This window comes from Amblyomma mixtum, chromosome 6 (genome assembly GCF_055824585.1).
Source record: "Amblyomma mixtum isolate Tamu chromosome 6, ASM5582458v1, whole genome shotgun sequence".
NCBI lineage: Eukaryota > Metazoa > Arthropoda > Arachnida > Ixodida > Ixodidae > Amblyomma > Amblyomma mixtum.
Genome location: NC_143017.1, coordinates 6,528,393 through 6,554,841, shown reverse-complemented (window position 1 = coordinate 6,554,841; position 26,449 = coordinate 6,528,393). Strand labels below are relative to the sequence as shown.

Below are 26,449 nucleotides of genomic sequence, written 5' to 3'. Positions count from 1 at the left end.
CAGGAGAGCCACCCTATGTCGCTGAACCCCTGGAGCTTGAGACGAGGAAACTATTCAAAATTGCACCGATTCCTAAGAATATGCACCCGATCCATGACAAGGAACGAAGGGGGCATAATGCAAAATTTATTCAAAGCAAACTAATGAAGGACCCTCCTGAGGAATCGGCCTAATGCTATGCTGCCTGCACTGTTAGCAAAAAAACACCCAAAAGGGAGTAAATGGCTTGTCCTCTAACGGACACCCAAAAGGAGGTTTTTTTGCTCCATATGTATAGTTTTTTATTTACTCCCTTATATAAGGGAGTTATTTTGGAGTATAAATGGAGTTATTGTGGAGTGAAAAGGGAGTAAACTTTTTTTTAGTACCTACAGAGATGGAGCCAAAAATGGCGTCATGTTTATTTATCCTCATTCAGGCTCATTCTTACCGCAGTGACAGCAGCGGAAACGGGCAGTAGCTCTGCGGGCCGCCGGCAACCCAACTTGGGAAACTGCGCTGCCCTAATGTGACCCCGCGTCACGCATTCTTTCCGCCATCCGTTAGCCTAGCGGCGGCGTACGCGGCAGGAGTCGTCTGCTTGTCGTCTCCTTTTGCTGTACGAGCTCGTTTCTTTAGCCATGTTCGTAGATAAAGGGATGTAGCATTATAATCAGCAGTTCAAAACTGAAAAGGAGACCAAATGTTTAGGGGAATCCCCCAAGGTGGAGTAGATTTGTAATAAGGGAGTAAATCCGTATGGCTGCGCTCAGGTGGACGTCAATGAGTAATTACTCCCTTATTGAAAAGGAGACGCTCGGTAGTTTTCACGGTCATGCACCACTCTATATTTGACTCAAAACCAGAGCAGAAAAGATGAAAATACACCTGATGATAGTTTGGAGTGGCAGTGTTTGCTTTCATATTCACTTCATTAAGGTTTGGATTTTAAACATGGCTGAGGGAAGATGTGGCCTCATGAGCTCAATCAAGAGCTCAGAATTGACACTATGTTCTATCACAGTTCCATGTTCATGCAACACATAATCTGCTGCAACACATTGCGAGAACCACACTGAAAAAAGCCTGTGAGAATTAGGCTTAAGCGGGGTCTGTAACAGGGTGGCGACAAAAAGGAAAGTCAGGTATCGTTAGAGCACTGGACGCTTCACAGGAGCAATTCAATTATGTAACGTACTGTAGCGGAAAACGGCGACAAGTCGATATCTTGTACCGCGGCAGGCGCCCGTGAAGGAGCAGAAGTCAGCAGAGATCCGGCGACGATGGTAACCAAGCGGTCGTCACTCACCGCCATTATCTGACAACTGACCAGAAGCAGACGAAACGCTAGGTGGCGGGGCGGATTGCACAAAATGGTTTTTTTACTCCATTCCAGCACTGGTAGAGTATTTGGCACAATTAACTCCCTTTCTAGACTGGAGTAAATGCTGGTAAATCTTCATTTTTACTCCCTTATTCCTCATGGGAGCAAAATGGAGGCCAGTCAACCTTTTTACTCCCCACTCATGGAGTAAATGTTTTCACAAATGGAGTACGAAGGGTGGCCGCCACCATTTTTACTCCCTTTTGGGTATATTTTTGTTTACAGTGTGCGGGCTAGAAGGGGCCGCCGTCATATCAGTGGTATATGGGAGCCACTCCCAGGTCTTTAGCAAAGTGGAGTTTTGGGCCAGTTGGTGAATGGAGTCGCCAGAGGGTCATTGGACTAGTTAACACGCGTAACACTTTAATAGCTGAAGAGGCTGCAAGAGCGCTAGAATGCACAGGTACTAGAACCAAAACTACTCCCTCAGACAACGCGGCTGTCAGGTACTTCGACAAAGGCCTAATTTCCAAGCAGGCGGCCAGTCTACCGAGGAAGCACCCGCTAAATCGGGAGGTTTCAATCATCTGGGCTCCAGCTCATGAGGGTCTAGCAGGCAATGAGGCTGCTCATCGCCTCGCTCAAGATGCTCATCCGAGCGGCCGTGAGACCCCTCTACCCGGAGACAGACACCCTCATCACCTACAAGGAGCTGTCTGAGACTACCAGACTAGGCAGGAAGGATCCATCCACCACCAGATATGTTCCTAACACGCTCGGAATGTAGGGCCTGGCGAACAATGCAGGCTAATCGCATCTTCCCTTACGTTACTCCGCTTAATGAGCTTGCAGGTGACCCAGAGGCTTGCAAATCTCTGCAACGTACCTCTGCCCGCGCGCGCCACCGACCATGGACTGTTGCCGTCTGCAAATGTGAGCGTTCGCCGTCCTAACTTTTAAGCACGAGATGCGTTTAGCTCCCATTGGCAGTGCACTGCGGGTGACCTTGGAGCCAGAACAGAGGGAAAACACTAAGAGAATGAAGTCTCCCTACGTGGTGCGCATGCGTAAGCGTTAAATGCTACTGTTGCGCTTCTGTTACGTGGTTTCGTGATCCTCGCATGTTAACCGTAGACGTGGCTGAGTAGTTTGGGCGTCCGCTTCGGCTGCGGTAGGTGGCTGGTTGGAAACTCACCACCAAGCATGTCCTTTTCTTGTACTTTTTATTCCGGTTCAGCGGACACATTTTGCTCACTCAAGATAAGCATGAGGCAAGTAATGCTTACACGTTTTTGTATAGACCAAGCAGTTCCGCTTCCCAAACAACTCTTGATGCTTAATATCTTTCTCTACCATACATTCTTCTGTCCATATCTTGTACAGTGGCGATCATTATGAAGGTGATCGCTCGAGCAGCGCCACGTTACGTCATCACCTTGCGTGGTGAGGGGAATATTATGCGTGGTGAAGAGAATATATCCCTTCTAGCAAGTCACAAATTGCGTTTTTTTTACGCGTCAGCAGACAGATACGCACGTGTCGTAATCTTGTGTATACTGTTAGACCGGACGCAATCAATTGGAAGTTAATCATGCGAGCGTCAACCTATGCTAGAAGAAGCCGCCTTGCGCGGCATTTTCATTGCAGTGCTTCAGTGCTTCATTGAACAGCCAAAGCGCGAGGGAAGCTCTTATAGTTCTGCATTTGTGTGGTAAAAATGTGCCACGGGAAGACGCTGTCTAAAAGATTCGTCACCCTTCGTGAGATAACCTTCAAATTCATTCCTATCATATTATCGGCCACGATATGAGGCAACGGCGTGGACACGATTTCCATGTTAGAAAACAAGCATGGAAAAAAGGCGGCGAGGTAGTCATAGGGGTGACGGCTGTAGCCCGGAAAAGCCTACAAGGGAAAGAAGGCAACGCAATCTTTATCGTCGCAGTTCCGATATCGGCCGCTATGCAGCTTAAAAGGCCCGCCGGTCGATGCTCGCGCGATCACCTTCAAATTGATCGCGACTGTACTAGATTTTGTACCAGTCGCTATTGAACTTGACCTTGTCTCTAAAGTTTTTGTAGTTGTTCATTTAGTGTGTTGTGTTCAGCGACATTGTGGTTTATTGCGTGCTGCTATTTGTGTGCTGTTATTTTGGTGACTTCTTTTTTAGTCTGAGAAAAATAAAACACTGCATTTGTGATAAATACCGCATTTCGCTTATAATTAATTTGCTTGCATGCCTGCATTGCTGCACTCCTTGCAATCTTGGAGCATTTGCTTTCCGTGGCACACGGCCTCCATGACGGTGCGCGCAGCACGGTGTTAGGTTGTTACAGCGTTGTCGCAAGCCCCGTGGGTAGAGTTGACCTGGCGGCCGGGGCCCAGCTTCCAGCATCAGGAGGTCCTGCAAAAGACGAGGCGCCGTTAACAACAACGTTTTCATGTAAGAGCGCCGACTCGGAGAGAACGGAGACACGCAGAAGCAGCAACTCGAGGACGAACTAGCAACCGACGAGGAGTGGAAAAATGGCAGTGGTTTAGCTCTGGTCATCTGATTAAACCCGATTGTGTTGCGAAAGCGACGGCTGCCTGGCTACGCTTAGGTTTTGCTTGTGGTTAGGCGTGGTTAGGCTGGCGAAGCGACCGCCGGCAGAGCCGCGAAGCGAGCGCCGGCGGCGCCATCTGGCGAAGCGCGGCCACGCTGCAGAGGCGAAACGATGAGCATAGTGTTGCGAGCAGAGGGCAGGGAGAGTGAGAACCTCCGAGCGAACGTGTCCGATCTCGCAGCTGCGAAGTAGGCTCCCTGGCGCCGAGAGCACCTCCTCGCCAGTGCTGGAGACTCTCTCTTTCTCCTTGGCGCCGCACTGAGAAGGCTGCGCACAAACACGACACACACACACACGACGACGCGTGGCGAGAACACGTCGAAACCCGCACGGCGCGTCGGCGAGGCTCTGATACTGCCAAAGTCTTGAGCTGCTTTTGTGTATTCGTATATTTTTCGCGTCCCCAGGGTGACCATTAGCAGGAAAGAAGTTGCGGCGTGCGTGACTGCCTTTCTGGTTGTGTTTTACTTTTTGCTGTTCCAAGGTCACCGAATCCAGAGTCGAAGCCTAGGGCTTCTTTTTAGTTGTCCGTTAATTTTTTCTCCTCCAAGATGGCGGCCATGCAGTGTCAAAGTGTAGGTGCCTACGTGCTCTTGTTGCGCTTTTTGGTGTTTTCTTTTTCGACGCCGACTCTGTGGCGCCGCGAGTGCTTCGTCCGCTAGAGCCCGAGGACTTTAAAAGGGGCTGTGTTGGCACGAAAATTGTGTGTATCTGATGCGATGTGTTTTTCCTGCATTTGTTTTGTGTAGGATGTACATTACGCCTCTGTAAAAGCTGTCGTATTCTTCAGTCGAAACTTTAAACGTTTGTTACCTCTTAACACGCCTGTCTCATTCACTGCGTTTGCTTAATGACTACGCCGGGCATCAAACGGCCACTCCCTCATTGTCATGACTCGGTGATGACCTCGCGTAGTCACCGAACCCGTGACATGAGAGCTTGATGGAGTTAAATTAAGATGACTACCACTTTAAATTGAGACGCCAAAGCGCGACAATTCAGTTTAAAAGGTAGCAGGGACAGTAAGTATTATCGATAGTGCTATCGATATTACTATCGATAGTTTTTTTGCCATCGATAGTTCGATAGTGACACAACTATCGATAGTACTATCGATAGTCTTGCATCACTTATGGCAGCGCCTTGCAGAGCGCCGTACGGCCAAAATGCCCGGTGCTTTCAACGCTGGCCGGGCGTCCGCCGCAGCATGTCGGAGACGAAACGTAACAACGGAAAGAACACGACGTACGCACCACCTAAGACATCATTTGCGGGAAAGAAATATAATATGTAGTTATTCTTGCCGAAAATTATTCAATATGCCTAAGGAATGTCACAAAAACAAATATTTTTCGCAACTTTTGGGCTACGCAAAAATTTCGCTTTTGGCGACGTCTGGGCTACTACGGAGGCCAATTTGGTTGCCTGAGGTCGGAGCGATTCTAATGAAAATTCTATTTGAGGAAAGTCAATTACGCAGTAACTGTCTCGCATCTCTCGGTGGACACCCATCATACGTTTGCAGAGGAAGGGAGGGAAAGAGAGCCCGTAGAGATGAAAATGAATTTGAGGAAAGGAAATTACAGAGGAGGTTGCGCGGAGGAGAGGCCACAGTTGGCACGATTGCAGCGCACGGACGGACACCGCGAGCATGAGCCATTAAAGGCTTTCGCCTTAATAAAATCAAACAAGAAGTTCGTTCCAACAACCGATCAGAAGCGCTTAAAGGCTGACCTCTATGTAGGCGAAAACTCACGCAAACGCGCAGGCGGCAAACGACCATGCAGCGGACCATTGCCCCCGAGTCAGACCCCCACTGGCCATTTCTGGTCACATAGCTCCCCCACCACCCCCTCTTCCTTCCGTCTTCGCGTCAACAAGCGCGTAGTCATCGCCGCCGCTGAGAAAATATTATGACCTCCGTCCAGCGAGGAAGCCGCAGGAGCGACGGGAGGCCATCTTGCGCGCGGCGCCGACCGCCGTGGACTTCGTAGGATTAACACCACCTTTTCAGCGCTCCTCGGCCAGCGATGAAGGCAAGCGAGCGGCGGGAGGCAACACTGCACTGTGCATACAGGCACAGCGAGGACTGTACGCAGGCAGAGCTCCCTGCAGGGACCGCTGCACCGTGTTCAGCTCGGACAGAAGCAGGGGAACCGCTAGAAGACAGCCGCGCTGGCGACCGCCGCCGCCCGCTTGCCGCAGGGAAGTGACGGCCGGCCAACTAGCAATACGCCGGGCGCAGAGTCAGATGCGGAGTGAATGGCTCCCTTCGCTGTTCGAATAAAACTCTTTTCCGATATTTGAAAACGACGAGTGCAACTGCATAACTGAGAGTTGCGAGCGAGCGCCCGGCGAAACTTAATAATGGCCGCCGTCCGGCGAGGCAGACCCCGGGAGGCCGGCGGCCATCTTGCGCGCGGTCCGCTCGCAAGTGCCAGCGCGCGGCGCCGACCGCTCTATCGCTGGGCTGCCGTGGACTTCGTAGGATTCACACCACCTTTTCAGCGCTCCTCGGTCAGCGATGAAGGCAAGCGAGCGGCGGGAGACAACACTGCACTGTGCAGATGCGGCACTACACAGGAGAAGACGATACACTTTTCACTTTTAATAGAAGCGAACACGCCGGCACCGCTGCACGGTGGTCATACACTCGGCCGCATTTGCTCATCAGCGAACTGGAGAACACACTTCTGCTTCCGCTATAAGGGGACGTTGCCGGCTTCATGCCGAGTAGAGATTTACGCTTGGAACTCTCTTCGTTGCGCTGTCTTCGTTCCAAGCATGAATCACCAATTAGCCCAGCAACATTTTTATTAGAGATTTAGCATACCGGAGACATATTACCGCAGACGTAGTACGTCCGTTTACCGGAAGCCGGCTGCCCGCGAGCAGCCATGTCTTCGCTCTCATTCGCCGCGGTGGCTCAGTGGCTATGGTGCTCGGCTGCTGTCCCGAAAGACGCGGGTTCGATCCCGGTCGCGGCGGTTGAATTTCTTTGGAGGAGAAATTCGAGGCCCGTGTACTGTGCGATGTCAGTGCACGTTAAAGAACCCCAGAAATTTCCGGAGCCCTCCAGTACGGCGTCTCTCATAGCCTTAGTCGCTTTGGGACGTTAAACCCCATAGACCAACCAACCATCATTCGCCGCAGCATTGAATTTCCCCGAACAAGCGTTCATCGCTGTCCGGCAGAGGTCGCCTTAATTCGTCAGTGGTGGGCCACTGCGCATGCGCAGCGTGACGTAACTGCACGCCGGGGCCCCGGGGCGGCCGGCGATTTGCCAGAAATTGTGTCAGTGCTCATACAAGTCTGGCATCGAGCAGTCGCAGTTCCAGTGGTCCGGGCGCTCCGTGTCCGTTGCAAGCGTTTGACGTTTACGTTCCATTCACTTTCACTTTTCCTAAACTAATTCCAGCTCGTGTGGTAACAATATTCTAGCGTTTGTTTTTTATTGCATATAAGCCCTATTTTGTAAGTGCGTAATCGTTGGTATACCTGCGTATTCCTGTTTTTGAAGTTTTTCATTTCGTGTGGTAATCATATTCTAGCGTTTGTTCGTTATTGCATTTAAGCCCTATTCTTGTTAGTGCGTAAACTTTCGCACACCTGCGTGTTTCCTGCTTTATAATGTGATATTTTTGATCGTTCGTCAAATTTTCATTCCTGCGTCTACCCACTGCAAAGGCACGTACCTCACCATGGCCCGTTTGCGTGTGCTTGTTGCCGGTGACTCAATGTTGAAAGACCATGCAGGGTCTTCCACATTAGGTGACCGTTGTTAAGAGTGGACAACGAGACCTGGCGCCGGCGGCAGAAGCATAGACGACGACGGACGGGGGTTGTTGCTCTCCAAATCACCGAACCTCCGAACCGATCGAAGGACGCTGTCTCCCACGGGCCTGGGAGAAATTACTGTCAAACGAGTGTCGTCGTTAGGCAACGATGCGGCGAGAACTTGTGACAGCAGCAACAACGCTGAAAGCAGAGATGCACATGAAGCACGGCGAAAGCAGCGGTATACGTTGGCCGAGTCGGCCTTCGGGTCACCGGACTGGATGATGCTACGCAAGGTCACGTTGAGCGAGGCTGCTAATTGAAAGACGCTGTGTCGAATGGGTCTCGTGCTTCGGCCATCCGGCGGGGGAGTTCGAGAAGGTTCAACCACCTGCGAGAAGACTGCGGGATTCTGCTTTCCCACGGAGGCAACGCACAGAACACTTGCGGCAGTGGTCAAGGTGACGCATCTGTGTTTGATGACTGTCTTCCCCTTCTCATCCCCCGAGCTGTGAGAGAGCGAGAGGGCATCGGCACCGCCCCGTGCGTGGGTGGTACCGCCAGCGTCATCAGTGGCCCATCCGATTGGACAACGTTATTCGAACTAAGTTCCCCAGTCAGGGATCTAGGGAACGCGAACCGTATTTAACGGGATGTTGTTGTGTGATTCGCTTTGCATTGCATTCGATTCGATTCTCATCTGTAAATATGTAGAATAAACCCTTCTGTACAGTTTCCTCGATAGCACAGTCCGACATCGTCATTCGGAGCCGGTACCTGCGGGGCTAAACGAGTTAGTCATCTCCAGGACCCCTCCGTCTTCAACACTGGTTCCAGCGGTGGGATAGAAGCCCCATCTTTAACACTGGTTCCAGCGGTGGGTTGTGTGGCCCCGTTCTCAACACTGGTGGCAGCGGTGGGATAGAAGCCCCATCTTTAACACTGGACTCAGCAGCGGGCATGTGTGGTCCCCCCGTTCCCAACACTGGTTGGCAGCAGCTGGGATGGACCGTGCGACTTCGTACTTTCTCCACGGGTGAGCGTTTTGGCTTTTGCTATGGGATTCGCCAGGCTGTAAGATTCAGAGAATAATCTTGACTGGGAATCAGGGCTTTGTCGTTTGAGAGGGGTTATTCTCAAGGCATTGTGGAGTTAGCAGAGCCAAAGCGGAGAAGGCGTTGTCATGGAACTAATGGAATTGTGGAGGTCGGACTTGCTGTTGATATGCGAGGAACTGTCTTTTGAAGTGCCTAGCAAAATAACCAAAATTGAACTGTGCGAATTCATTCGTGAACAGGTCAAGAATAACGATCAACTGCTGGTAGATACGTGGAATTTGGTACAGGGGGAAAAAGCCCGCAAAGAAAAACACGACCAAGAGGCTAAAGAGAAAGCCGAGCGGGAGAAAATAGCAGCTGATCGAGAGTGGGAAAAGGAGAAGGAACGGCAACGGCAACAGTGGAAGGTTGAAGATGAAATAAGGAAACTAAAGCGTATACAGCTTGAAAACGAACTGCGAAAAAAAGGCGGTATTGTGAGAGCCGGAAGTCCTGAAAGAGCAAGCGATGCTTATGAAATAGGTCCGCAGATAAGACCCGAAAAGTCTGTGACCGTAGCCGCGTTGGTAAATCGCGACACCACGAGGGAAGTGGCAGAGAACGCGTTCAACCGGTGCGGTAGTCCAAGGAATGCCGCAGAATCCGAGACCGTGTCCAGTGTAGTTGGACGTAATGCTAAGAAAGAGCATTCCGAGATAGCGTCTCAACGACACGAGTGCGAGGATTCTCCTCCAGGTGAGGTAGGAGTGGCAACGGACAACTTTGTCGGGACAGTTGCGAGCGCGACACTTTCAGTAGAATCGATACAGGCGTCAAACCGGCAGGACCGCGAAAAGGGAGTTTTTAATAGCGAGAAAGGTTGCGAAGTTGAAACAGCGGAAACCCCTTTTGAGAGCAACAACCGCGGTAAGAGCGAATTGGAATGTCCCAGTGGCTTCAGTGGCAAAGGCTCCGGAGAGGCTACCTTGGTAATACTGGCACAAGAAGAGTGCGAGGCTGCCGAGGAAAAGGATAGCCATAAGAGCCAGGCGGGCTCAGTTGTAGCTGAGCACTGCAGTAGAGAGAATGGCGCGCAAAGCGACAGCCAAGCGGGCTCAGTTGTAGCTGAGCACTGCAGTAGAGAGAATGGCGCGCAGAGCGACAGCCAAGCAGCGGGCTCAGTTGTAGCTGAGCACTGCAGTACAGAGAATGGCGCGCAGAGCGACAGCCAGGCGGGCTCAGTTGTAGCTGGGCACTGCAATGTAGAGAATGGCGCGCAGAGCGACAGCCAGGCTGGCTCAGTTGTGGCTGAGCATTGCAATGCAGAGAATAGAGCGCAAAGCGACAGGCACGCGGTAGAGGACAACTCCCTAAGGAATGAGCCAGGGATCTCAGGGGCAGTTTTCTGTCCGTCTGTCAGCTGCGTGGAGCTGGCACTCTGCTGCGAAGGCACAGAGGCCAGTTTGGAATTTCATGAAAATTTCCGAGGTGCGACGGAAAAACTAGAGATAGCTAGTTGTCATCAGGAGACGCACGCGACACAGTCTAGGCGCAGAAAAAGAACAAGGGCAAGAACCAAGAAAAAACGAATCAAATTCAAAGCCCTAAATTCGGTTGCGCGGACAGGTGCGAAAAAAAGAAATGCGGTGGAAGGAAAGGCGAAGCCTTCCCGCGTTGCGCCTCGTAAACTTGCAGCTGCAGTTGATGATCTCGCGACGCGTCCAGCTCGTTCGAAGGCTGACGGCAGTAATGAAAAGGGAAGAGCGCGTCTTCCAAGCAAAACTGGCGCGAAGTGCATAAAGGGGCATCGGCCTGCAAGAAAGACTAGACCGCGCCGTCCGGACAAAAAGCCAGTTAGGAAAAAGGCAAAGCGGCCCAAGAGATCAGCAACCGCAAGGTTGCGCGGCACTCAGCGCATGCGAACGCAGGCGTCGAACAACCGAGACGACACATGCAGGCGTGTTCGGCGGGCGCACTTGAAAAGGAAACGTCCTTCACTTTTGGCCCCGCATTCTATGAAGCGCGCATGGCGAATGAGTAGCCGAGCTTCCTGCTTGGGGCGAGAGAAAGAGGCACCTTCTCGCGCTGGTCACTGCTCGTTGTCCAGAGCCAGAGTCGGTTATCGACATTGTAGGAGCGACCAAGGTTTTCGGAAGGCCTCGAGGGGGCGCGGAAACGACAGGGAGAGTCGGGGATCGTTTTTTTCTGCAGCCTTTTGTCACGAGTTGACCGCAGTACAATCAGTCAAAGCGCGACCGCGGCGGGCGCGTCTGAAAGACTAATCCTTTCAACTCGGCGGCGGGGAGTCAGCTTTCCCCCCCGCGTGGCGATTCGAAGTAGCTGTTTCTTTTTTTATTCCTTTTTTTTTGTGTGTGTTTATGAAATCAGGCAGGGAAAGGCTACTTTTGAGTTAAAACGAGTTGATCGGAGGTTACTGTTTTTTTTCCCTTACCTTAGACAAGGGCTATGGTGTCACTGAGTTAGAAATCACAGGTGTCGATTTCCCATGCTACCAAGAGATAAGGGAACTCACAGGAGTGCAGCTCGAGTAGAACTACGCTTAACGTCGCGTAGACGGAGCGTAGATCCCTTGATTGACTGACACCTTACGAAAGGGAGCCTCACTGACATACACTGAAATGACCGAAGAGAAAACTCGTCTGAAGGAAGCGCTCGTGTCCCAACCTTTGCTTCAGGCCACTTATTTCAGTAAAGAAGTTCAGTGTGACGCCAGTGATAGAAGATGGGTGCTACTTTAGGTCAAGTTGGCGACGGCCACGAAGAGCACCATGTTCAGTACATCAGCCGCAGGCTGACATGTAGAGAAGCGTTAAGCGCTTTAGACAAAGCGCGCGCGTTTGGTTTAGACGGCACAGATGTTGTCGGGTTACCAGAGCTACTTGAACGGCGCAAAGTTCATATTTGAGACTGATCATCGTCTCAAACATGCTTATGACAGTTTTGTCCCCCCCAAAGATGGTCGCTTGCCTAGACGGAGTCCTGCTCTCCAAAAACAGAATTTCTCGATGCGTTTCAGGAACGGAAAACCGCACGGAAATGCTGATGGATTCAGCCGATTGTTGTAGACAGGAGTACTTGGTAGGACCACCTACTGTGTGTGGGTTTTTACTTTTAACCTTGGTCCAAGCAGTCCGTCTTTGGCGATTTCAATCGGGATATTTTGCGCTTTCTTGGCACCAAAATTACACCAAAATTCAGTAATGTTTTAGTAAACATTTATTGTCATTGTGGGAAGCCTGGTGGGTCTTTGGCAAATTCCGAGCGCTTGCTTGTGGGTCAGTGCCCTGTCTCGTGGAACAGTCCACTGATGCCATTCTTTGTTGAATGTTCGTGCTTGGATGCCATTTCTGGAAACCAGCCCTTCCACCCGACTCCGGCCTCATCTCTTCCTGCCCAGCGGTCGTGAACGCTGGCCATTCGAGATTTTTCGGGCCGCGGACGAGCTGTTAAGAGTGGACAACGAGACCTGGCGCCGGCGGCAGAAGCATAGACGACGACGGACGGGGGTTGTTGCTCTCCAAATCACCGAACCTCCGAACCGATCGAAGGACGCTGTCTCCCACGGGCCTGGGAGAAATTACTGTCAAACGAGTGTCGTCGTTAGGCAACGATGCGGCGAGAACTTGTGACAGCAGCAACAACGCTGAAAGCAGAGATGCACATGAAGCACGGCGAAAGCAGCGGTATACGTTGGCCGAGTCGGCCTTCGGGTCACCGGACTGGATGATGCTACGCAAGGTCACGTTGAGCGAGGCTGCTAATTGAAAGACGCTGTGTCGAATGGGTCTCGTGCTTCGGCCATCCGGCGGGGGAGTTCGAGAAGGTTCAACCACCTGCGAGAAGACTGCGGGATTCTGCTTTCCCACGGAGGCAACGCACAGAACACTTGCGGCAGTGGTCAAGGTGACGCATCTGTGTTTGATGACTGTCTTCCCCTTCTCATCCCCCGAGCTGTGAGAGAGCGAGAGGGCATCGGCACCGCCCCGTGCGTGGGTGGTACCGCCAGCGTCATCAGTGGCCCATCCGATTGGACAACGTTATTCGAACTAAGTTCCCCAGTCAGGGATCTAGGGAACGCGAACCGTATTTAACGGGATGTTGTTGTGTGATTCGCTTTGCATTGCATTCGATTCGATTCTCATCTGTAAATATGTAGAATAAACCCTTCTGTACAGTTTCCTCGATAGAGCAGTCCGACATCGTCATTCGGAGCCGGTACCTGCGGGGCTAAACGAGTTAGTCATCTCCAGGACCCCTCCGTCTCCAACACTGGTTCCAGCGGTGGGATAGAAGCCCCATCCTTAACACTGGTTCCAGCGGTGGGGCTGTGTGGCCCCGTTCTCAACACCGTGTAGATGTTGAGGTGCGTGCATTCAGCGGCGTGCAAATTGAAAGAATATTTCCCATGATTTCTGAGGCTGTACCAGGTGTGCATGCTTTAGTTCTACATGTTGGCACCAATAATCTCGGAGAGACGGCAATGACGCGAATTGCAAGGTTTCGGACTCTAATATCGAGGATTCTCAAAGCCAACCCTGCCGTACGTCTCGTAATATCGGCAATTCTGCCAAGACAGAAGAGCCTTTGCGAGCGGGGAAAGTGGGCACTGACAACCGAGGAACTAGAGAAGTGCAACGCAGATGCTCGCGAGACCAATTCAATGCTGCAGGAGCTGTGCCGAAAAGACGGCCACGTGTACCTGGATGGCACCAGACACACATGGTCGAACATGCTGAACGGCAGTGGAGTGCACCCAAACAAGCGTGGTGTCCTGGTGAGTATCCTCTTTGAGTACTCTAAGCATGCCAAAAATTACGCTCGGCATCTTAGTTTTTTTCTAGGCACACGCCGCCTAAGTAGTTTTCCGGCGCATTTCTACGAGTACGCGAGAAGTACACGGCGTACCACGTCGCGATTACCCTATCGGAAGGCCGCCGCAGCGTATCAGTGGTTATATGCTATAGCTACTATACAGTGTTTCACCTAAACTTTTACATAATCTTAAAAAAAAATAGGCTTTTTGAGTTATAAGAGCTCTTTTTTCGGCATAGCATTGTCAGCTGTGTTGTACACCAAAATAAAGGTAATACGTGCTAAACAGCTGGCTGGTTAACTAATTTTGAATAGTTCAACTTTTTAACTATTACTGATAGGCTCATTAAATAATATCCATATCAGTTTTTAGAATTTAGAAAATAGGGTTACCCCTCGGCGCTTGACCCAACAAATTTGGGCTATTTCGGCGAATTACGCGCTCTGGAGGAGCTGCTTTGTCTGCAGGCTTCTCTAAAGCGCATGTATTTTGGCGCGGTGTATATAATTTGATGGGCCACAGCGCCAAGGGTAACCGCGATTTCGAAATGGCAAAAAGTGATATTACTTACGGTGGGCTACATGCCTTCAAATAATTAAGGAGGCTAACAATAATAGTTAAGAAGTCAACTATTCATTATTAGCTAACCACTGTTGGGACTGGGTGTCCGAGCCAGGAAACTGTCGAGGCGAGGGTGAGTCAAATGACTTTTATGTTCAGTATGTACACGGGCTTTTACATGATACAAGGGCCAAGAGCACCACGGGCTAGCACAAAGAAGGGCGGCCCCGGCGGCGAGCGTAGCTCCGGCGTGATGGCTTTCTGCTGCCCGTCTGCTTCTCGGGCTCAGCGCGGCTCCGTTTTTAAAGCCGCCGGTGCCCGTTGCGGCAGCCAGCAGTTCAAATGCTCCAATTAGGTCACGGCACTGGCCACCGTTCAAATTACACCAATAGTCGAGAGGCGACGGCCGGCGAAACGTCGGAGTTCGCACCGACGGTGAGGAGGGGAGGAGGAAGGGCCGGCGAGGCGGGATGATTCACGCTACACGCCGCGACATGTCCGAGAGTCTGGGCCTGCTTTGAGCGACGGCGGGCGCGCAGCGCTGGCTTCCAGAGAGGCCAGCGAGCGAAATGTGGGCGCCGGCACAACACCATCCTACTAGTTAGCAGTCTTTTTTTTTCTGATAAACTACACCGCTGACAATGCTCTGCCGAAAAAAAAAAGCGTTCTTCCAACTCAAAAGCCTATTTTTACAAATTGTTTGAAGTCTTCGGTGGAACACCCTGCATATAACCGAGCGAGCACTATAGTGCTCGGCTGCTGGCCCGTAAGACGCAGGTCGATCTTAGAGAAATATATTTCTTGGGCGCTAGCGGGCGAGGCACCCGCGGCGCCACAGAGTCGGCGTCGAAAAAGAAAACACCAAAAAGCGCAACAAGAGCACGTAAGCACCTACACTTTGACACTGCATGGCCGCCATCTTGGAGGAGAAAAAATTAACGGACAACTAAAAAGAAGCCCTAGGCTTCGACTCTGGATTCGGTGACCTTGGAACAGCGAAAAAAGTAAAACAACCAAAAAGGCAGTCACGTACGCCGCAACTTTTTTCCTGCTAATGGTCAGCTCCAGACTTCGGCAGTATCGGGGCCGACCTTGAGCCGCCTCCGCTTTCGCAATGCGAGGGGGTTGTCTAAATAACAAAAAAAAACCGTGCATGCATTCTTGCTCTTCCCGAGACACAAAGAAACGCGGACGCATCAGTTTTATACAAACAAAAGTAATTTACAGGCTGCCGCCACTTCTGTGACAGCCTGAATACTGCGGAGTTGAGCATGGCAATTTCGTTCCATGAAAGTCTTTCGCGCACGCTGTGCAGCGATCGATTCGTCAAGACTTTCGTTCTTCCTTCCGGAGAACGTTGGAAGACTTGTCGTTAGCTGGGGCATTGTCGCGTTTTGGATATTGCAGTGTTGTCGTTAGCCTGTCGCGTGGCGTCGGCACTGCTGTTTGCTGCGTTGATCGGGTTTCCGGGCTCTCCAATTTGTCTTTCCAACAGTCGTGCCAACATTAGCATTCGCGAGAATTCTCAGTTTCATTCGAAGTATCGGTTCGTATGGTCGTGGGCGTTTCGCGGAATCGCACGGTTGCGGGCCTAGGCGTAAGTCCTGTTCAGTACCGTTCCGTTTTCTTTGTTGAGTGCTTCGGCTCGTGGTTAGCCATGCGGTTCTTCGCTCGTTGCGCGTCGGCCTTTGTCTTGGGGAAAAGGACGTTTTTCGCCGACACATAGGAGGCCGGGTACTTTCCGAAACGTTTTCGTCCAGCGAAACAGCGTCCAGCTTCGTGCAGTCCACGATGGCTTGATCGATATTACAAAAGAAACAAAATTTAATGACCATTAAACTGGACTACATTACGACTACATGACGGGGCTTCAGCCGTTGCGTTCTTTCGTCATGAACGCACCCCGATCTTGGCACTGTGATCAATACTGTATCTACACGATTCCAAGCCGACGCCTCCCCCCGCCCCCCCGCCCCCCTCCAATTAAGGTGAAAAAAAAAACGCACATTCCACAACCCAAGTTTATCAAAGACTGTTTTTTAAACAGTCTTTGATAAACTACTAGACCTCACTAGTGTTTATGCCGTCGCAGCTTCCGCGGACCCACAGCACGTAGTACGACGACATCGCGTGGAACAGCTGCGCATGCAAAAAAAAATTCCGCACACAGTTTTCAGGGACGTTCACTTCACACGTCTGTTTCGAAAGCTTTGTCTCGAGCCGGAAACCTTCCCGACTTCGCCCACGAAAACCGCGGCGCTTTGAGTCGCATACGAAAACTTAAGCACGCCGCAGTCGCAACTGCCGCATGCTTGCCAGGTTCGAAAGCAAACTCCCAGCCGTGCAAAATTGCAACGCTCGGCGGCGGCACACGAAAGCCACAAATACGGTTCGGTTTGTTGTGGTTTAACGTCTCAAAGTGACTCAGGCTATGAGGGACGCCGTAGTGGAGGGCTCCGGTAATTTCGACCCCCTGGGGTTCTTTAACGTGCACTGACATCGCACAGTACACGGGCCTCTAGAATTTCGCCTCCATCTAAATTCAGCCGCTGCGGCCGGAATCGAACCCGCGTCTTTTGGGTCAGGGATTGGATCCCAGCCGCGGCGGCTGAACTTCGGTGAACACGCTACCTCAAGTCACATGCCTTTGACAGCCACAAAAAGCTGGAGCTGGTGATAATGATGCCGATATGAATAACGGGAGCTCGCGGCGGAGGAAAAAATTGCCGACGATTACGTTACTTCCGAATGCGAAATTTCAGCGCAGCTGATCAGCTGTTCCAGCTTTTCGATAGATTGAGGCAAGGAATTCTCGACGGCGGTAATTAAGCTTCTTCTTAGGCGGCACGCACCTGTGGATTCCGGCGGCGACCGCGCTGGGCCTCTGCTCTGCAGGCAGCTCGTTTAGCAGCGGCGGCAGACGAAGGACTTCCACCGGTTGCCTCGCTCATGGCTCGGGGAGAACTGGCAGAGAATAAACTATTTATATAGGCAGGCGGTTCGCAGTGACAAACGGCGGCGGCTATGCGTTTCGGCTCGGGCGGGGCACATGACGTGACCTACCGCCAGCGATCCCGCGCTCTGAATGCCGCCACACTTTACACCGCACCAGGGTTGCCAGATGGTTCCGACCTCGGGTAGCCAAATTGGCCTCCTTAGTAGCCCAAACGTAGCCAAAAGCGAGATTTTTGCGTAGCCCAAAAGTAGCCAAAAATACTTGTTTTTGGGACGACATTTCTTAAGCATATTGATTTAATTTTCGGCAAGAATATTTACACATTAGATTTCTTTCGCGCACATAATGTATGAGGGGGTGCGCACGGCGTGTTCTTTCCGTTGTTACGTTTCGCACTTGTCATGCGCGCTAACCAGTGCGGCTAAGCAGGTGCGCTAACCAGGTCCTAAAGATGGGCCACAGTTCCACTTTGCAGGCGCGGCAGTAGGCCATATCACCTGAGGCGGGTGACGACAGCCAGTCTGCACGCGGAAAAGAACGGCGGCGCTATATAACGCGATCGCAGCTCTAGTTTAAGAATATTTCACCTTTTAAATGTTCGCGCGCAGATTAGACACATCGACAGTGAAAGTACCTTACTGCATGTTTACGCAGCCTCACATTTCAATTTTATGCTTTAAGAGAAAGGTTCTCACTGAGAGCGTCACCTCAAAGCATCTGGCATGCGCCTTCTTGATGCTACATTCTACGATATGCATGAGCTCAGAATAAATCAAGGATATAGGCCATTAAATGATATTCCGTGTCGATTTCATCTTCAGTCTAACAGCACGTTCACAATAATGAGAAAAACATATTACCCTTGAATTCCGGCACCTTTTCGCATTTCTTTTTGCAGTTCCCGAGGTACATCGCCCACTTGCCCATTCTGAAAGTTCTCGTAGCGACGGATCTAATGTCAAGTCATGCCAGTAACTTCCGCCGCCTTCGTGGGTTCCGCGCCGCGCCGAAGGATGGCTATATGGCTCCGCATGAGTGCATGCAGATTACGCAACGGACACGGCGCTCTCGCGTCGCTCGCAATGAATCTCGAGGGCTGCACGTGTGCCGCTTGAGGCTGCAGAAAAAGCGTAGGCTCTTGCGAGTGGCGCGCTTGCTGTGTCCACCACGAGAATAAGAAGAAACAGAAAAAACCTTATTAATTCGTAAGCATTACTTGCCTCGTGCGTATCTTGAGCAGAATGTGTCCGCAGAACCAGAATAAGCATTACAAGAAAACAGCATGCCTGGCGGTGGGTATCCAACCTGCCACCTACCGCAGCCGAAGCGGACGCACAAACCACTAGACCACGTAGCGAAACAGTAGCATGTAATGCTTACGCATTTGCACCACGTAGGGAGACTTAAGTTCTCTTAGTGTTTTCCTTCTATTCTGGCGCCAAGGTCACCCGTGGTGCACCGTCAATGGGAGAACGCTCGCATGTGCAGATGGCAACAGTCTATGTTCGTTGGCGCGCGCGCGCGGGTGGCGTTAGTTCGCGGATTAAGTGGAATGCTATAGGCCGTGAAGTGTTTCCGGGGGCAACTTTTACGTAGTGGCCACTTTTCATAAAATAAATCGAAAGGCCATGATCCTTGACCGTCTGAAACACATAAGTTTTTTCGAACACAGCGTTTACAAATTGTCATTTTGTTGCAGACGCGCTCAATTTCTTTAACCTGTTATAGCCTGCATTTTGATTCCATTATGCCTTTTATTTCTTTGGTTTGGTTTATGGGGTTTAACGTCCCAAAGCGACTAAGGCTATCAGAGACGCCGTAGTGGAGGGCTCCGGAAATTTCGACCACCTGGGGTTCTTTAACGTGCACTGACATCGCACAGTACACGGGCCTCTAGAATTTCTCCTCCAAAGAAATTCCAGCCGCCGCGGCCGGGATCGAACCCGCGTCTTTCGGGTCAGCAGCCGAGCACCATAGCCGCTGAGCCACCGCGGCTACTTTAACTTTTTTTTTTCACGCATGAAAAAGATGTAGCCCAAAAGTAGCCACATAGCCAAAACGAAATTTCTGACGCCAACTCGGGCAAAAAGTAGCCCAATTTGGCTATTAATAGCCCAATCTGGCAACCCTGCACCGCACAGAGGGTCATTGGAGGAGGAGCGGAGAGAGCAGTCAAGTTATCAAGAGAAAGCGGGAGATGGCGCCAGAATGATGCCGTGACGTCGCTTCTTTGGATGTTTAAATGCTTGGTTTGGAACGTTTGGAAGTAAACATAGTGGTGCCATCTAGTGACAGTAAGTCAAAGCGCGTCAACTCTGGCACAGCCAACTGGATCGGCGCGCGCGGCGCGTGATCGAGGCGGCCGTTACTCTGGGCTGGAGAAACTTATTTTCTGCACTTACTGATCAATATAATATTCGGAGGGAATTAGCAATCATTTTTTTTTTGCAAGATAACTGAACATATAGGTAAATGTTACAGCGGGGAAAAAGCTGAAGAACTGCATTGTTGTCATTGCCATTTCGGCTCTGTACACAATACAGCACTATATTCTCGACACATTGTTAAGCTTAACTGTTGAAAAAAATCCAAATTATCTCAAAAACACGGGAGTTGTTACTTAAACCTTGACCTATGAGTGAGAGTATGCGAATTAAGAGCGAATGCCTTCATTTATAGCGCCAAAGAATGAGGTGGCGGTGCTGTATTTGGTCCGAAGCGGCCATGCAGTGAGCTGCCGCGTTTCTTTCCGAGTGAATGCAAACTTGATGCGTTGCTAAAAGAGATAGTGTAAAGTGCTAGTGGTCCAGTAATGGCCACGCATGCGGTAAACCGTAAAGTAAACACTAACAATATGCTACAACTCCCTATTATAGGAATGCTTGAGGAAACTAGACGATAACAGTTGGCCGCTACAGTACTTAAATGCTTACACAGAACGAGCTTTGACTCACAATGGCAGAAAAGTAGGAAACTAACCAGTAAGCATGTAGGATACAAGGATGCAGAACTAAAGAGCCTTAAACAACAGGTAAAAAACCGCACAAGGTAAACAAAGAGGATTAGTCCAATGGAAAGGAAGCAGAGTATAGCACTATTGAAATTGGAGAAGGTAGATTAGGAAGGAATCTTTCTATGATAACTCAAGACGTAGTGCCCTACTCCTTGATGCTACATAAGGGTGTCTTATGACGAGCAGCTGCAAAAAAAAATATGACAAGGAGGTGACACATGTGCTGTGTTCAATGTGTTGAAAGAATTCAACACCTCATACTGAAATGTGATGGTATCCATCCGGCTGTCAATGTAGGCACAGTCACTCTCCCTAAGCTCTTAGAGGTGACATAAGGTTAGAAATGTAGGACCAAGCAGGTATTTAAAGAAAATGGTGAATTTATACACCAATTTATAACACTGTTACAGAAATATAAAGAAAAAAAAAGCCATGCATGCTGGCAACTGCCATCACCTCGTTTCAAAGGGGATGCTCCCATCAGTCTATCCATCCAAACCCATCTACCAACCCACCCACCAATCTGAAACAGGCCGACTGGTTTCGCTTCTCCTCGTGTGCGGTCCCTCTTGTGCTGGAGTGGTGATGAGAATGGCATTCTCGAAATTGAAAAACTGATACGAGATGGGCTGTGCGACCCTTTGAATAAATCAGGAACCTAGCAGTAATAGTTGAAACGTTAGCTAAGGAGAAAAAAAAGGCATTTGGCAACATTGGAGCATGGTCCGTAGCAACCTGTTGCAAAGGGAATAGTCGTCTTTTTTTGATGGAAAAATTCTGTGTGGCGGACCTTGTTATGGATGGATTTTTTGCAGACTTTAAGCTGTATCCAACTATAGTCTGGTTAACACGCCTTAACTTTATTCTGATGCACTTCACCACTGACAGTGCTGTTGGCCCCGCCTCTGCAACCACTGAATTTTTGACAGCCGCAGGCGGTGGCCGAGCGGCACCAGCGAGATGACGGTGTGTCTGAGGCAACTATTGATGTACAAATTGTTTTCAGTGCTGACTGACGTATAATGTTGCAAACTGCGGGATACTCAGAGGGGGTGTATTTACCACATATGCAGGTCATTCAGCGCATGCTGCGTAAGGCCATCCACCTTGTTGTTCGTGACTTGACAAGCAGAGACGACGACCTCGTGTTGAGGCAGCACCAAGAACAGGAGCAGTACGAAGCACTGCGACGCCAGCATGGAGACCAGGCTGATGCTCTGGCTGCACATTGGTTGGGTAAGGTGAATTTTCCCCCACTAAACAATGAAGGTAATGTTACTTCTACACTAAGTTCCGCAAAGACGTGGGCAGCAGTTGTGAGTGGCGGGCCAGGTGCCAAACAATGCACTGGTGCTTGTTTGCACTGTGCCTGTGCTGATGGTCTGGCTGAGCTTTATGTAGATGAAAGGAATTTCCCGGCACTTAACAATGAAGGTAATGTGCTGAATGCTACACTAAGTTCCTCAAAGACGTGGGCAGCAGCTGTGGGTGGTAGTGGGGAAAAAGCAGTGTCGCCACTGGCGACAAGTGGTGGGCTACGTGGCAAACCATCCACTGGTAGTGGTAAGCGGCGGAGGCCATCAGTGCAGACACATTGCACTCGTGCTCCAGCACTTGTCGGCGGTGTGCGGGTGTACCACAAACACTGCCGCATCATGTCCACTGGCGTATTGCAGCATCCCAGTCTTGTTCAGAATGATCGCTACAGGGACTCTGAACCAGGCAGCTCAGTGCAGTCATCAAGGCAGTGCAGCATGGCATGCCAGACAGCGAAGCTACATTCAGATGCTGAGAACTTCAAACAGAGTAGCAACGCGTTGGAGAGTAGCACCCCCAAAGTTAGTCTTGAAAGCTGTATGGAGAAGTATTGTCCAAGCACAGAAGGGCACTGTGCCCTCCCAAGAAATGAAGAGTCAGGCATAGTGGGGGCAGGGCATGCTTGCAGCAAGCAATTGAAGAAAATGTGCCGCGTACGTGCCCCTGCACTTGTTGGCGGTATCTGGATCAGTCAGACGGCACACAAAGGTGCTGCTCACTATTCCAAAAAACCAGCTACGGTTCCCCAGCGCAGCACTGGCACTGCAGCAGAGATACCCAGATCTATGGCTTGCATTTTGGGGAAGGAAAAGGAAATCGGTGATTGACATATTGCTGTCACTGGGGCCAGCAGCATGAAAGTAAACATCAGTATGGCTAAGAACAGTAATAAAAATGAAAAGGCCACAAAATGCAAGGCTGAACAAGCTGTGCTTGTTAAGGAAAAAGCGTCAGGACATGGCTCGGCATGCGGTTTTGCTGAGGCAGAGAGTGAGAAGCGCAGCATCAGCCGCCATCCAGAACAGAGTAGCCTGCCAGCAAGTTATAGCAAAAAAGAAACTAAAAAGTCTAGCACTGTGTCACTGGGCCGTATTGGAGGAGGAGGAGCAGGTGTAAACCTCACCGTAGGTACCAAATTTAAAACATACAGAGAATTCAAGGTCAGCTTTGAGCAATGGCAAAATAAAGGATTCCACCCAATGCGCATTTCAAAATCCGAGAAAAACCTATTTGATTTTGACAAAGATGAAAGTGAAGGAAAATTTTCATACATACGCATTACTTTCACTTGTTGTCACGCGGGTCAACCCAATATCAGGGGGAAGAGCATCCGGCGGAATCAACATTATTATGGATCAGGTTGCCAGGTAAAATTAAAACTTGCGCTTCGTCCTCCTCCGAACCCATTCTATGAAATTACAAGTATAGAAGAGGATCATAACCACAAAACAGGTCCTGAGGTTTGCATGTGGTACTCTAAAAACCGTGCGTTAACGTCTTCTGAAAAAAATGATATAGCAGATCTGGTTTCTTGCAATGCAAACCCAAAAGACATCAAGGAAGTTGTTTTCAGGAATAAAGGAAAACTGATAACATCTCAGGACATCAGAAACCTGAAGCACAGGGTAGGTCATAAAATAGAAAACACTGCACATCATGGTGAGCTTTTGTTGCAAGAATTAGAGAAGCTTCTTTCTAGTGAACTGGGTGGAAGATTCACGTTGAAAAAAGTACTAACGGCGATTTGTAGTTCATACTGCTCCAATCAAAGCTTATGAGCCAGTTAGCAGAAAAGTACCCAGAGATATTATTCTTTGATGGCACCTATAAAATAAATAGAGAAGGTTATGTCTTGCACTAAGTGCTTTGTGAGGATGGAAGAAGTCATGGGAGGCCCATATGTTACGCATTTGTTCAGCGAGAGACAACTGAAATCCTAAAATTATTCTTAGATACTTTTCTAGAGCTAAATCCAGTTATTAAGCAAAAATGCAAGGTTGCAGTAATGGATAAAGATTTCACTGAAATGAACATAATCACTGAAATCTTGCCTCAGTGCAGAATCTTGCTTTGCTCTTGGCATGTTTTGAAGTACCTGCATAATAAAATTGCCCAGCACAGTTCGAACACCTTGGATAAGAGTAATGTGAAAAGCATAATTAACAAATTAGTTTTCGCTCGAGATGTTGACATATATGAAGAAGAGCTGCTCAATCTGAAACCCGCGCTGAAAGATGACAAAACTCTTCTTGCATATTATTATAAAAACTGGCATAGCTGTAAGAGTATGTGGGTTCACGCCTATCGCAGTAATGTGTACACTTTAGGAAATAATACAAACAATAGGTTGGAGAGCCATAACCAAAAGTTGAAGAAATTTCTGAGGCGTGAAATGCATTTAGTGGAGGCAGTGAGAGGTCTGATAAAATACATAAAACACGATGCGCTGTCAGTCAGTCATGCTCAGTTCAAAGAAACTAAAGTTGGCATTGACACTCGCCACACTAACAAATTTCATTTGCAGGTGTCAGCAAAATGCACACAATATGCAAGGGAACAGGTGGTAAAACAATATGAACTATTCATTAAAGAACCTGGAAAGTGTATGATATCAAAAGACCAACAATTGATCCATATAAGTACTAAATGTTACACAGTTACTAACAGCATGACAGTGTGCACGTGCGCATTTAACAGACAGTATGGGCTGCCATGTAGGCACATTTTTGCAGTAAGAGCAAATCAAAATTTAGAGCTTTTTGATAAAAGATGTGTTTCACAGCGGTGGCTAAAATCGAACTTCATACAAACTGATGTCTCTTTCCCGCACCAAAACTTAGACATAACCTTCAGTGAGGCAACAAAGGCAGACCTAAAGCTTGATACCATAGAAGCTAGGTATAAATATGCCAGTCAACATTTCTCGTCATTTGCAAGTATGCTAGCAGAATGCAGTAAATGTGAATTTATGGAAAAGATGAGAGAATGTGACAAATGTTTTGACAATCTTATGTCTTACGCCAGAAATAAAGAAACGTTTTCAATGGCAGATGAAACACTACAAAACTGTGAGCAAGTAGAAAAGCATCAAAACACAGAGTGTGTTACGGAAGCATACACTGATATAGATAGTGACAGCAGCCAACTTCAAAGCTGGCAAGTCGTGGAACATGATGATTCTGAAGACACTACAATTCAAGGTCAAATAACTTCTGAAACTCATACAGCTGAGCGAAACATAACTCCTACGCCCGGGCATCCTTCAAAGGAGCCAGCAGTCTTGACTATTCCTCTTGTGAAGTCATTTCGTGGCCGAGCAAGTAACAAAAGAATCGCGCAGCAGAAAAAGCAGTAAAAAAAAAGATGTGCTTTGAGATCAGCATTCTTAGTAATGTGCAGCAACAGGCTCCAGCGTCTGACATGCAGCATAACAAACAAGAGTGGCAAGATGATGACACTGCTGTTTGTACTGAAGATGTTCTGAATCGCATGAGCTTAAATCCCTACAAAATAACCTCTATGGATGTAAAAGATTTGCAAGGCACAGGGTGGCTGTCAGACAATATCATAAATGCTGCACAATTTATAATTTCTAAGCAATTTCCAGAAAAATGTGGGTTTCAGGACACTCTTTGTGGGCAAAGACTGCAATTCAAGAAACTGAGCAGATTTATCCCAATTCTGCACATTCCAAATCCTGGGCATTGGGTCGCAGTGAGCAACTATGGAGCCCCTGCTGATACAGTTTTTATGTATGATTCACTAGATGAGGACATTCCACTAGGTGCAGTGCACCAGGTAATGAATATGATGGATCTCACTTCAAACCATCTAAATGTCCATGTAAAGGCAGCACAAAAACAAGAGAATAGCTCTGACTGTGGCCTATTCGCTATAGCAAATGCGTTAACTATAGCAGCTGGCTCTGATCCACTTTGCATTACATATGATAGACGCGTGATGCGCAGCCATTTAATAACTTGCCTAGCAGACCATGAGGTGCTACGTTTTCCATCTTCTCCATCTCCTGTGCCCAGAGTGAAGCCAAAATGGAGCCGTTTTGTTGCTCGAAAGTTGTTAAGTGTATAGAAAATATCATAAAGGGACCAACCATTAACCGAAACGTGTCATGAATTTACGGAGCAGTTGAAAAGAACATAGAACTTCCCTCACATTGGAAGGACAGAGTGGCCTTATATTCGAAGGGCAGAGTACTTCAATATTGATGAAACGAGGATGAGGACCTATAATTTTAATTTCAAACTGAAAATTGCATAAAAGTAACTCAGTGACATCTTATGCTCAAACCATGTCATTATCAGTGTATCCGTTAGTGACTGCGACATTGCAACTAGCGTAGAAAGCACAAGGACAGCGACAAAAGGAACTGACGGGACAGCACGCTAGACTTCAACTGACGTTTTAATGCACACTTAACAGATTTTTACACTTGTATTCGGCGCGTGCTCAGGAGACTGTACCCCCGCCCCCTTGCCTTTATCACGAAGCAGGTTGTCATAACAAAAAGTATAAACATTTAAACCAAGTTGACGCGCAAGTTTTTCGACAGATAGATTATCTCTTTTTTCGTGAGGGCTACTGAGGGTGTGCTCACGCACTTGTCCCCTGCCTTATCAATGCAAAAAGCTTCAAATATCTCCCTATCACCCTGCCTATGAAGCCGCCTCAGCACTCTCGTGTGGCTAAAGAGTGGAAAGAATTTTTCTTCATTACCACCTGTTGTTTTTACTTTGCTTCTGCGGCAATGTGCGGCCAAATGGCCCCCCGCCATCAGAGCTGCGCAGCTACTGTCGCACCTCTGATGGCGGGGGGCCATTTGGCCGCACATTGCCGCAAATGCAAAGTAAAAACAACAGGCGGTAATGAAGAAAAATGCATTCCGCTCTAGCCACACGAGAGTGCTGAGGCGGCTTCATAGGCAGGGTGATAGGGAGATATTTGAAGCTTTTTGCATTGATAAGGCAGGGGACAAGTGCGTGAGCACACCCTCAGTAGCCCTCACGAAAAAAGAGATAATCTATCTG

The 26,449-nt window shown here is 49.2% G+C and overlaps 3 protein-coding genes across 10 annotated transcripts in view; 2 read left to right on the top strand and 1 right to left on the bottom strand.

The window, feature by feature from the left end:
- Positions 1-2,507: 2,507 nt before the first annotated feature.
- LOC149338132 (uncharacterized) overlaps positions 2,508-26,449 on the bottom strand; it is a 44,188-nt gene continuing 20,246 nt past the window's right edge. Inside the window, exons 3-6 of one of the 8 annotated variants that reach the window (XR_016283380.1) lie at positions 23,456-23,499; positions 21,150-21,308; positions 16,971-17,082; positions 2,508-3,707 (exon numbers count right to left, since the gene is read on the bottom strand). Coding sequence is in view for 3 of the 8 variants with exons in the window: in XM_089547507.1 (XP_089403633.1) it covers positions 3,698-3,707; positions 21,150-21,308; positions 23,456-23,505 (219 nt within the window). In the remaining 5 variants the exon portion in view is untranslated. Of the gene's footprint in view, positions 3,708-15,255; positions 15,914-16,970; positions 17,083-21,149; positions 21,309-23,455; positions 25,767-26,449 lie in introns of those variants that run through there. The other 7 variants (XR_016283381.1, XR_016283382.1, XR_016283383.1 and 4 more) reach the window with 7 other exon arrangements.
- LOC149338134 (uncharacterized) lies at positions 7,611-21,103 on the top strand. Its single transcript, XM_089549977.1, has 4 exons — positions 7,611-7,686; positions 8,562-8,567; positions 13,100-13,518; positions 21,017-21,103. The coding sequence occupies exons 1-4, from the start codon at positions 7,611-7,613 to the stop codon at positions 21,101-21,103; spliced, it is 588 nt and encodes a 195-aa protein (XP_089406103.1).
- LOC149338133 (uncharacterized) lies at positions 24,041-25,610 on the top strand. Its single transcript, XM_089547504.1, has one exon. It carries the CDS (start codon positions 24,768-24,770, stop codon positions 25,491-25,493), a length of 726 nt encoding a protein of 241 aa, XP_089403630.1. The 5' UTR covers positions 24,041-24,767; the 3' UTR covers positions 25,494-25,610.